This window comes from Solanum tuberosum, unplaced genomic scaffold, assembly GCF_000226075.1.
Source record: "Solanum tuberosum cultivar DM 1-3 516 R44 unplaced genomic scaffold, SolTub_3.0 scf00090, whole genome shotgun sequence".
NCBI classification, from domain to species: Eukaryota; Viridiplantae; Streptophyta; class Magnoliopsida; order Solanales; family Solanaceae; genus Solanum; species Solanum tuberosum.
Genome location: NW_006239013.1, coordinates 461,541 through 473,372, shown reverse-complemented (window position 1 = coordinate 473,372; position 11,832 = coordinate 461,541). Strand labels below are relative to the sequence as shown.

The 11,832-nt window shown below is 37.0% G+C and overlaps 1 protein-coding gene across 2 annotated transcripts; it reads right to left on the bottom strand.

Annotated features, from left to right (window-relative positions):
* Nucleotides 1–1,459: 1,459 nt before the first annotated feature.
* Nucleotides 1,460–11,533, bottom strand: LOC102581630 (protein CROWDED NUCLEI 1-like). 2 transcript variants are annotated; one of them, XM_006346791.2, is made up of 9 exons: nucleotides 11,134–11,217; nucleotides 9,838–9,921; nucleotides 7,753–7,962; nucleotides 6,867–7,120; nucleotides 6,500–6,770; nucleotides 6,331–6,414; nucleotides 4,081–6,122; nucleotides 2,633–2,792; nucleotides 1,460–2,100 (listed from the first exon to the last, which is right to left on the bottom strand). In XM_006346791.2, the coding sequence occupies exons 3-9, from the start codon at nucleotides 7,939–7,941 to the stop codon at nucleotides 1,816–1,818; spliced, it is 3,285 nt and encodes a 1,094-aa protein (XP_006346853.1). In that variant the 5' UTR covers nucleotides 7,942–7,962; nucleotides 9,838–9,921; nucleotides 11,134–11,217; the 3' UTR covers nucleotides 1,460–1,815. The 2 variants fall into 2 exon arrangements, with proteins under 2 accessions (XP_006346853.1, XP_006346852.1); XM_006346790.2 differs by lacking the exon at nucleotides 9,838–9,921 and having other exon boundaries at nucleotides 11,134–11,533.
* Nucleotides 11,534–11,832: the final 299 nt, after the last annotated feature.

Here is an 11,832-nt window from a genome sequence, read left to right as displayed (position 1 = left end):
TAATTTATCGCCGCCTTGCACCAGCCTTCAGCATCGTCGTGCTCTGGGTAATTGGGCGACATGGTACTGCTTCCCGAAACTTCTCGGCGATGCGCAGACTGCTCCCTTTCTCCGCCGACTTGATCCTTTCCTTCAGGGCTCAGCACATTGGAACAAAAGGCGAAGTAAGACCCTTCGACGACTCGCCAAGTGGACTCGGCGATCCTCAGGCCTTCATTTCTTCGTTCTTTTCAGCCTTTTCGTTCCTTTTTACGACGTAGTGTCCATGTTTTCCTTCTAACTTCAAATACCTGAAACTTAAGGGTTTTCATCAGATATTGAGATAAAATAAACATTTGAGGACACAATTTCTATTAAAATATATCCCTAAATGAGTCCAATTTGTGGACTCATCAGGCACTTACACGGCGGCCAAAGTGGATAGATTTTGCAATTGCACTAGTAAATAACACTACAGTAAAAAAGACACTTAACGATAATAAATATACACATTAACAAAAAATGTCAGCCTTTATCAACATTAATTAATTGTCACTTGATCCAATAGTGCCGGCAAAATGAGCCCATATTTCGTTAACCCGCCCATATTTTTGTGGGTTGGGTGAGTGAATTTTTACATGGGTAAAATATGGGTTGGTACCCATATTCAACCCATAAAAATATGGGTAAAATATGGATTAGCCAAATGGGTTAAGCTTCTAACTTTTATTCACTCAAAATTCATGATATCACTAAAAAAATTGTAACTTCTCTTCCTTTTTATTTTCATTATTTTTCTCTATAATTGAAAAGGTGAAGTCTTTGGCCCTCCAAAAATATATATTTTAAATGTACATTTCTTTTGTTAATTATAATTATATTTTTTATTTATTTAATTTTATATTGGATAATAAATAATAGTGTAAAATAAGCAAATCATGTATTAGTATTGACATTGCTTTAAGTGCACTAAGCATGTTTTAGTTCTAAAATGCAACGATTCATTTACTTTGAAATTAAAAATATTTTCCCCTTGTTATTACATAATTTATTTTATATTGAAAAGTTACGAATTTTTTTTTTACTTTTATGATACGATAAAACTAAATGAAGCATTTTCAATATTTTTCATCTAAAAAAAGACTAAAATATTTTCTCCATGTTGAATTCTTAAGTAGAGTACTATTTACTCATGAAAATATAGGTAAATATGGGTAAACTAGTATTTTTACCCAACCCATTTGTTACTCAATCCATTTTTACCCATATCAAATATGGACGGGTTGAATTAATTACCCATTCTATGTTGACCCATTTTCAACCCGCCCAAATTTGACCCAACACACCCATTTGCCACCACTAGGATCCAACATCGCTTTTATGCTTTAAAGACAATTAGAAAGAAGGTTAATAATAGTAGATATCACATAAGGTAACAAATAAAGATGTCATCACGAATCAACTTATTTTAAGTGCCAAATAAAATAGAACACCAAACGACTAAATTATTGTAACATTGTTTCAATGACATTTAAGTAAAGGGAAATCTAGTGTTACAACTTCACTAGTTAAATCGTGCTACCAAGATTATGAACACTAAGATTGTTAAACAAAATGAAAGCACCTGGCAACCCAAATCACAATCATTAAAAAAGCTACGACCTCAGACTTCTGTTTTCATTTCAAGAAGAATACACACCCACCACTACACAAACTCTAAAAGCATGAAACTGCTCTAAAAGTGTACCAAAATAAATGGAATACTTGTCAACATGCCTAGAAAACTACCCTCAGACATGCATGCAACCGATGTGCACTGTCAATTTCGACCTTTCACTATGTGGTGATGAAACTCCAAATCTTCTTCCCTATTGAGACTTCACCAGGATGTAGAACCTCTTCCTCCTCGTTGCCCTTGTCTACTTCATCGTTCTCATCAGCATCCTCATCTCGTTCTCCATCTTCTTGCACAATGGTGTCACCTTCATGTTCCTCGTCGTAGACATTGTAAGCTGAGGGTCCTTCTGGTGTTCCATTCATTTCTTCACTTAAACCCGTATCATCTACCAATTCATTAGCTATATCAGCAGTGCATCCCTGATCATCTGCTGCTTCCATCAACTGCCAGAGAAGCAATAACAAACTTTAGAGATCATTTGATTTAGAGACAAGTAATGTTGCAATTGCAATACAAAGATTATTAATGAAAAGACCAAAAATTATATGGATCATTTCTTGTTGGATGTGTTTGGGTATGATAAAACTACAAATTAATGTTCAATGTATAGTTTAAAATGTGTGACCTTTTAAATAAAATAAAAGTCTGTTTTTCACTAGCCGTTTTAGTGTTTTTAATTCATATATTACTAATACTTGCATTCTTGTTCCACATTCTATACCGCATACAATAATACATATATATTTGCATAATTTATGAGGGTATTATTTATGAGGAAAAACAAAAATAGCAAATAAATGTCATATAAAATAATGCTTGGATTTTATGTGGAGATTATATCTCCTCACCACACCATCCAAACGACCCCTTAGTGAAACAGTTGTCTGTCACCAGAAAAATGTATTCGAATGTTTCATTTGAGTAAAGATCCAGTTTATTAATATCAAAGTATTTCAAAATAGAGAGTATACTTACAGGGCTATCGGCTACAGCGGGAAGAGCAGCATCAGAGTTTCTGAGTTCTCCATCACTGATGGCTGCAGGAGTTTCTGGCACGGCTTTGGAGTCCCCATTTTCTTCCTGAGATTTTGAGACCAGCTCTGGCAAGGATCCATTAGCTGTTGCTATAGCAGCACTGATGGCAAGCATGTAAAGTTAAAACACCATTAGTTTCAAAACAACACCTGTTCCTAGCTCATAGAATGTGAGAAACGTGGGGAAGGAGCACCCAAGTAAAGAGAAGCAACTAGAAAGTTGGTCATCTCCTTCCAATGTTGGAGTTCCATGAGACCTAAATTCTTTTATCAGAAACAATCGAACACCAGACCACTCAATTGACTCTCAAGCACGAGGATGCTAGTGATAAATCTGGTTCCTATAGTCCCTTTGGGTAGATTGAATTAGATAACTTTGTAACGAGAAGGAAACTAGGAATACCACTCTGACATCCAGGTAATTAAAGGACTAACCACTGCAAGTAACTTCACTAAATTTAATCAAACCAAGCCTATAGAAATAAATAGGTCATGAAAGGAGTGCATTCGAATTGAACCACCTCCTCCTTCCCGTAAAACAAACATACTAAGAGCTATAGTAAACTGAACCAAGCTGTCTGCTGGCTGGAGTACAAGATTAGTTTTTTTTTTATTATATATATATACACACACATACATATATATAAATTTGTATTCCTCAGCATATGATGCTGGCAACTTCCAAAAGAGAGACAATTATAGAAAAGAAAATAGCTTACAAAGAACCTAATAAATCTACAATTTGATCTAAAATCCTTCTATATATTGATGGTTACACCAACAAAACAAAGACACAATACCAAAAAACCTAGAACTTGTACTGAAGAGGAAACTATTCAGGCAAAGAGAATTCTCAGGGTACTGATGGTGTGACACTAACACTCAAATGAAGGTTGTCAATCTTGAAGGACAAGGTTGAGGACGGAATTGTGATATGAGTAATTTCGAATTCCACAACTCCTTTAGGAAAAGTTCATCCGAGCTTGAACATTCAACTACTGTTCATAATCCTTAAGAACTCATCATTTCATTTCTAAATGTCCACAAGTGACCTTATCCAAGAGACTTGAGGATGTCAGAAGTCACTGATGTACCATTTTACCCACAGCCATGAAGTTAACTTTGCTAGATACATTGAGGGACAAGCTTAAACCTTTCAATTCTCCCCATTTATACTCTGTTTTTACCTATTGGACACGGCAGCGAAGGAGGGAGGGATGGAGAAGGTGAGCTTCATTTTTTTCCTCCAGCAAAAGCCTTCTAAATTTGCATAAAAATTAATTTTTGCACAACACATTATATTTTGGAGGGATCTCATTCATGGTTTTGTTCATTTTATCTATGCACTACAATGAAATTCAGAAACTAAAAAGCATAAAAGGGATGTACCTTCTGGGACGGCGGAGATTGTATCTTTTTTCACCAGGAGCCTGCACAGACGGGGCAGCCTTTTGTCTCCTCTTCCTCCTGCTGGTGGCTGTCACACTATCTGACTGTCCATCACTATGACTTCCATCAAACTCACTTGCTGTTCCATGGATGCGAGTACGCTTTCTGGTCTTACTTCGCGCTTCACCAAAGAGACTAGATTCTTCTTTCTGGCTCTCATTCACATTAATTGAGGTCTCCAAACCTCCATTGACGTGCGTATTCTCAGACTCCTTGAGATTTTCTCCAAGGATAATTTTTGCACTTGTAGCTTTTGAATTAGGGTGACCTGTCTTACTGTTTTTACCACGCCCTTTCCTGACGGGTCTGCGCTGGCTATTTATGTTCGAATGCTGAGAGTCTTCAGGAACATCTTGGCCAACTTCCACCACTCTAACACTGTTATCTGTTTGAAGTTTTTGGTCATCAAATGTGCCGTTGATAGAGACAGCCAGATCTACTTGATCTTTTTTCGACATAGTATCAGGTAATTCACCTACAAATTTCTCTTCCAGAGAAGATCCGCCAATGAAATCTTGAGATGCAGGATGCTCAATTTTATTACCTGGTGAAAACTTCAGAAGCTTTGTTGTACATTTGCGAAGCCAGGACATGGTTCCAGCAGAAGCCATAGATCCTGAATTAAGAGCACCAGGGGACAACTCATTGTTAGCCCTTCCAGGTGTGTCCTGGAAACCATCAGTTAAATATTCCTGTGCAACATTTCGCAGGGAAGGGGCCTCAAAATCCACCACATCATTTAGAGTTTGAAGTTCAGAAAGCTCAAATATACGAATCCCCTCTCCACATGAGCTGCAATTCTCCTGCTTCTTGACAAAAGTAAGAAACCTCTCCCTTTCTTTTGCAAAAGCTTCCCTTTGATCCTTCAACTTCCTGCTTAAACCATCGAGCACATCAATGTCCTTTTTCATCTCTGACTGTTGTTCCGCCAGATGCATCTTGTTTGATGAAATTTCCTGTTTTTCTTTCTCCAGCTTGACTCTTTCTGACTTCATCACTTCCATTTCCTTATGGGCTACTTCCCTTAAATAGTTAGCATTGCTGAGTTCCCTCTGCCTCTCTTCCTCAAAGCGTTTCTTCTGCTCATGCAGCGCAAATTCCATTTCCTCCCGCTTCCGCTGCATTTCACTCTCAAGATCTCGTTTTTGGTTTTCGAAATCATGAAGCATTCGGATCTTCTCACTTTGAGTTTTCTCAGATAATACTGATCTCTCATGATCCATTGTAGCTGCAAATGTCTCTTGTGCCGCTTTAAGGGCTTCCAACTCTCTCTGAACATAATTTTCTGTTTCCAGTTTCTCCTTCTTCAACCTTTCCTCTTCAGTGTGCTGCAGTTTCTCAAATTTCTTTTTTGAATCATTAACTTCCTGCAACTCCTTCTTGATCGCAGATCTTTTCTCATCCAGCTCTTCCCATTCTCTCTCAAATCTCTCTTTTTCCTGCTTTAAATCTTCAGCTTCCTTCAAAAGAGTGTCTCGTAAATCTCTGCACTTGTCGATCTCCTGCTTCAGTTCTGATTGAAGGCGAGCATGTTCCATTTTCTCATCTTCAGTTATTTTTAGCTGCTCAATTCCCTCGTTAATCTTGAGCTGTTGTTTTTCAAGTTCAGCTCTTCTGTTCTCAAGTTCAACCCTTAAAGCCAGTAAACGATCCTTCTCAGTAAATATCTGCTTCTTTTCAGTTTCCAATTCTTTCTCATCAATTTTCAGAGACTTCTCCCTTTCTTTTAATGCTTTCAGCTTCAATTCAAGATCCTTTTCCTTCTCTTTCATTTTGTCACTTTTCTTTTCAAGTGCCTGTTCGCGTTTTTTGAGTTTTTCTTCAACGTGACTAACTTCCGCCTCCTTCTTCTCCAGTTCAATCACCTTGTTTTTCAGCTCCTCATCTAGTGATGCATGCCTCTGCCTCATCTCTAATTCAAACTCCTCCTCCTTAGATTTCAGGATAGCTATATGTTCATCCATTAGCTTTTGAATTTCCTCCTGTTCATTATTTATCACAAACACAGTAAAAGTATGATAGTTAAATACTTATAACTTTTATTTTCCAAGTTCCCATCTTCCTCAGAAACAAAAGACTTTAAAGGGAAAATTACTGAAGAGAAATTGAATAAAAAAGGAAGGGACTGTCCTCATAAATATCAATCAGGAATTCAGAATAACAAATCAGTAATAAAATGCAGGTACTTACTCTTTCTTTTGCATTTAGCTTTTCCTGTAGTTCATCTAATTCTTCCTTTTTTATCTCCAGGCTCTTTCTCACATCCTCAAGTTCCTGTATAAAATGGAAAATTCATAAACATAAAGATAGATCAATATACACATTAGCTACTCCATTGGAGAATTCAAAGGACACTTGCCTTCTCCGTAGAAGCAAGGTTGGCTAGTCGGCTGCTCATGTCAACTTCTTTCTTCCTCAAAACGGAGTTAGCTGTGTCAATCTTCCTCTGCTCATCTTCCAGGTCACTCTGCTTTTGCCTCAGAATGCTGTCATTCTCATTTGCTCGCTGCTCTCTTTGGTTAAGCAATGTTCGGGCATCAGCCAGCCTCTCCTCTCCTTCCTTTAGTTTTCTTTCCCATTCTCGCAACTCTTCTCTGTGTTTAGATAGAGCACTCTCATGAGCTTCACGCCTGACAAAACAGGGGGAAAAACTGTTACTGTGAAACCTAAAAAGAACAAGTAGCGTAGAGAAATGAGAAAAAATAATAACGTTCAAAGGAACATACTCGGTATTGAAAGAGGACCGTTCTCTTCTAAGTGCATTTTCTTGAGCCTCAATATCACGTAGTTTCCTCTCAATATCTGAACTTTTTCTACTCACCTCAGCGGTCTTGGCATCAGCTGCACGCAATTTCAGTTCTACATGTAGTGAATTCTCTTCAACACTAGTAGCCAATGCCTTTGCCTCATCTAATTTCGAATCAGCTACATACTTGGTCTCTGCATACTGAGAGCGCATCTCACGCAATTCCTTCTCTAACTGCACCAGCCAACAATTTGAAATTTACCGGACACATCACTAGCGGGGATCCAGGATGTTCAATATTCATTTAGGAGAATCGAGCAAGTTCACCACATAATAAACATGGAGAGATCAACAAAATTACCTCGCAAGTGCCTTCTATAATTCGGATTTTGTTCAGAGTTTTAGAAGTTCTGGGCCCTCTTTGATCATTAGATAACTAAAAATAAATTGTATCACCCCAGAAGCCAAGGTAAATGTTTATATGACAGGTTTGTGCTACATGGAAATATTTCATACAAACATATGTAGCTCTAGCACAAATGCTGAATTTGTTTGCCCATTAGTTACATAGTTTACCATACTTTTTTTTATGACACGTAGTTTACCATACTGTATGGTTACAAATGACACGTATCATTATTACTAATTCTTGGCAACATAAACTGGTGATGTTCTAAAGCACAAAAGATGGAATGTATAGGAGAGCAGCATACTGCATGGTCATAATTGACACAATATCATTACTCATTGTTTTTATTTGTTTTGTCTGATTGTTATAATCATGTTAGCTTGCTCATCACACGTTTTTCGAAAGAACAGTCTTATCCTAAAACACATGGTTGGCTAATAAAGTAGAAGAAATGTACCTCACGCACACATTGGTTCTCAACACCCAATGCCTTCCTCAAATTCTCCTCTCGTTTCTCCACTTCAGACAGAGCAATTAAGTGGGCAGTATGTTCTCTTCTGTAGGCCTCATTTGCTTCATTTAAGGCTTGCTTAATTTCTTCAAGCTTAGCAGACCACTCCTTTTTCTCAATCAAGAGAAGGCCCATATTGTATTGATAGTCAACAAGCTACAGAAAAAACACAGCAGTCATACAAAAAGATACTTGTTTAATTAGTTGAAACTCATACACCAATGTCACAACATATATATACTGAGAAACATTAACATATACTTCAAAGAAAGAAGCAGTAACGTCTTGCACTATATACCTTTATCTTTGGCCATGACAAGGGCAACCCCCTCCCCTTCTATCGGTGGGTGGACTAGGGAAATTAAGTTAGGTTGAAACATATCTTGTAAATACAACTTACAGGAATTTTCTATATGCAAAAGCATGGATAATACCAGATATAGAAAGAAAATCTCAAGGCCATTTAGTAGATTGATGAACTCATAGACAACATGGAATGTCTAACTGTTAATTAGACTGAGATGTCAAAACAGTACAATCAGTATAAGAGGTAACTGAAATGTCAAAACAGTACAATGAGTCAATCAGTAAAAGAGAAATGAAGATTATATTATACCAAAACTTGGATTTCATAACATCAGCTCCACTTGCAAGAAACGAGTTCACAATTGTCATCAAATTTAGCAAGATTCTTGAATATAAAATTTAAAAAGAAACATTTTTTATATCGAAGAAAATCCCTTGTGTGAGCTTCTAGCCAACTCGAGTTGGCACACACGTTCAAAACTCTGGGGAATATGGGCCCTTAAATACCAGGTTTTGTTCACAGTAGAGTTCCAACCCATGACATAGGCCCAATATCATGTCTTTTTTGTCCTTACCAACGAACCAAAGACCCGAAACATAAAAAGGAAAAAGAATTGCCTCTGAAAAGGCAAAGTTGAGTTCCAACTTGCTCTTGTCAACCAAAAACAGTATTAGAATAAATCATTCTATTTTAATTGGACTTAACTTGGGAGCATGGAAAAATAGTATGACATTCAAGAGTTCAACAAAATTTAGCAAGCTGTTTTGGTAATTCAGGAACTAGTAGAAAATTTTCTGAACTCAGGAAGAATTCGTGATTCAGAGACCAAAGCTTTCTCCTAGTGGCAACAGTTAGTTTCTGAACTCGGAAATTCACGGTAGAGAAACCAATATGTTGTCCTTATGGCAATATAGATTGTCGTTTCATCATACAAATTTGGCATCTTTCTGGAAGTCAACTCTCTCTCCCGTCCACAGGAAACATGAGTTAGAAAATGTGCTTGCGTTAGGATTATCGTCTCACATACTTTAGATGGACAAATGCTCTCAGATAGCTTAATGAATAAACTCTGAGCTTCAATTAAAATGTTTGTGGCTCAACATGTCAAAAGTTCTATGTCCAACCAAGTGTGGGTCTAGCAATCTATTTCATTACTAATCTTAGTTTGGTACCAAGTAACATTATGATCGCTGTTTGACAATGTATACATATAAGTTACCCAATATCTCAACCCCAAGGAAACCATTGTAGCACCAAGAGAAGAGAACCCTGGAAATCAGTATGAAAATAAGTACTCTTTGACCGCCTCTTCAACCAGTACTCTTTGACCGCCTCTTCAAACCGTTTCCTTGGTGGTTTTGACTGGCACCGAGTTTAAAAAAGAAAGATAATACTTTTTAAAAATAAGCTGCATAAATTACTTTAACTTTTATCAAAAAAAATAAAATAAGCTGCATAAACATAACATACCAAAAGTACCCTTACATCTTTTCGTCTTTAAAATGGCATGTCATTGCAATATGAGAACGTCATTAAGGCTAAAATGAGAATGTTACAGATAAATTGTTTTCAAATATAAAGCTAGATCTTTTTTGAACAGACCAAAAAGAACAGAGTGTCAAGAGTATTATGCTAATAATAATGGTGTTGGCAGTGTTTTCAAAGGCTCATTTAAGGCACGCTTAAGCCCTGAAATTCAGAAAAGCTCAGGGAGAGATCTTCACCTGGCTTGAGCTGCACTTCCGTGTAGGCAAGGCACTAAAGCATGCCCCTCATTGCCCATGAGTTCTATCTTGAATCAAGCGGTACTAAACAATAGATAAAATCAGTAAAGAGATAAATTAATTGTCAAGGAGAACACTATGAATGAATTTGTTACTATTGCTTGCATTACAAATATATTTTTATTTTTATTTTCTTCATAGTGCTTATACATAAACCCCACACTGAACTGGTCTCAGGTTCAATTCCCAACAGAGACAAAAACACTAGGTGATTCTTACTATCTGTCTTAGCTTTGGTGGACAGAGTTACCTTTGATCTTTTGCTGGTGGGAGGTGGCAGGTATCCCATGGAATTAGTCGAGGTGCGCAACAACTAGTCCGAACACCATGGTCATCAAAAGTTATAAAATAAACCCCACACTGAACTGTGTGTTGCAGTTAATGCCCGAATAGACTTAGAATGCTTTTTAAAGATTTTCGCCTTTGACACTAGGTGTTGCAACCCACATGTGCACACCCCGATCTCGATTAATCCATCAGGTAACTTCTACCTACCACCAACACAGATAATAAGTAACTCTGCTGATCGACCAACACTTCACAGATATGAATGGTCCATCCCAACTTCATTGACAATTAGGTCACACACCTGGACATATGATTGTCATCTAAAAACTAACCCTTACTAGGTGAGGGAAAATCTTTGAATTTAATGCATAATTAGAGTCATCCCATGTAATGAAAGGACAGTGAATGGACACTGCATAATAACTTCTAGCTTTACTAATCATTATAAAACACATCCTATAGTGTCCGGATCAAAAATCAAAGGATTTCTGAGTTCAGAGTAAAAAAAACTAGTTCCTCGTTTCCCATGAATTAAAGGGGCTTTCCCTTTAATTAAACAACCACAGTGCTACCCTGCCTGAGGATCTCACAACTACTGAGGGTTTTAGCAGGTAATTTGAACTTGGGATTCTCCTTTTCAATGTATTATTTGAAAAGAAATACTACTACTTAAGAAGCATATAAATACAAACAGAACAAGCACAGCCTACTTTCCACCCAAGCATATAAATACAAACAAAACCCAATTTTTTACAAGATCCATGTACAAAATACAAAATAAGCTCTTCATAACTTCATAAAACCAAGTAAATTACAACTGTTTCTTCCTACACCAATTTCTTCCAACAAAGTTCAAAACCAAGAAAACTAAAAAGTACCAAATAGCAAAACAATCATATTCCATAAAAAATAAAAAATAAAAACACAAGTGGGGTTAGTAAAGTTAACCTCATTTTCAAGCTTCGACACCTTATCAAGTAGCACTACTTTGTCCACAGTATCATAATCTTGAATTGATGACAAACCCTTTTGTCCAGAACCCATAAAAACAACATCTTTTCCCTTAGAAATTGTCTTATTAGCCAGATCGGTTCTGGGTGTCAAAGTCCAGCCGGAGAAAACCTTTCTCGGCGGTGTAGACATTGCCAAAAAACCCCAATAATGACCTTTCCAAGAATCTCAAAAATTACAAATCAAAGATTTCAACTTTCGATTAAAAAAAAAAAAAACTTTAGTGGGTTTCACGATAGCAGGAAAAAAATTGTATAATATTGAAAAAAAATCGGAATTTTTGAAAACCCTTCACCGGAGTTCTTGAACCACGCACCCCTACGCTCTTTATCGCAAGCCCACTTTGTTTAATTTTGATTTATTTACTGTTTGAAGTCCAGCAGCCATTCTTTTTATGTGAAGTTACAGTTTTGTCCTTCTTCTTTCTATAATTATATCCGTTAGGTTAGGGTGTTTTCGGAATTTTTTGAGCCGCCTTTGGATGTAAAGTGACTTTTGTTTTAGCTATTGTCGAAAATGCCCTTGTAAAGGTAGTTAAAGGGGAGGGTAGAAGGTGTAAATAAGGAAGGATCTAAGGGTATTTATGGGGATAGGGGAATATGCTGCTTTGTAATGCCACGGTGTTAACAGGTTGGT

Bases quoted from the DNA above. Each gene is read 5' to 3' on its own strand.
- LOC102581630 (XM_006346790.2), bottom strand. From the start codon at position 11,328: ATGTCTACACCGCCGAGAAAGGTTTTCTCCGGCTGGACTTTGACACCC. The intron at 7,963-11,133 runs GTTAACTTTACT...TTTTTTCTGTAG, and splicing joins TGTCGAAGCTTGAAAATGAG to CTTGTTGACTATCAATACAA. The intron at 7,121-7,752 runs GTACATTTCTTC...TGGCTGGTGCAG, and splicing joins AGAACCAATGTGTGCGTGAG to TTAGAGAAGGAATTGCGTGA.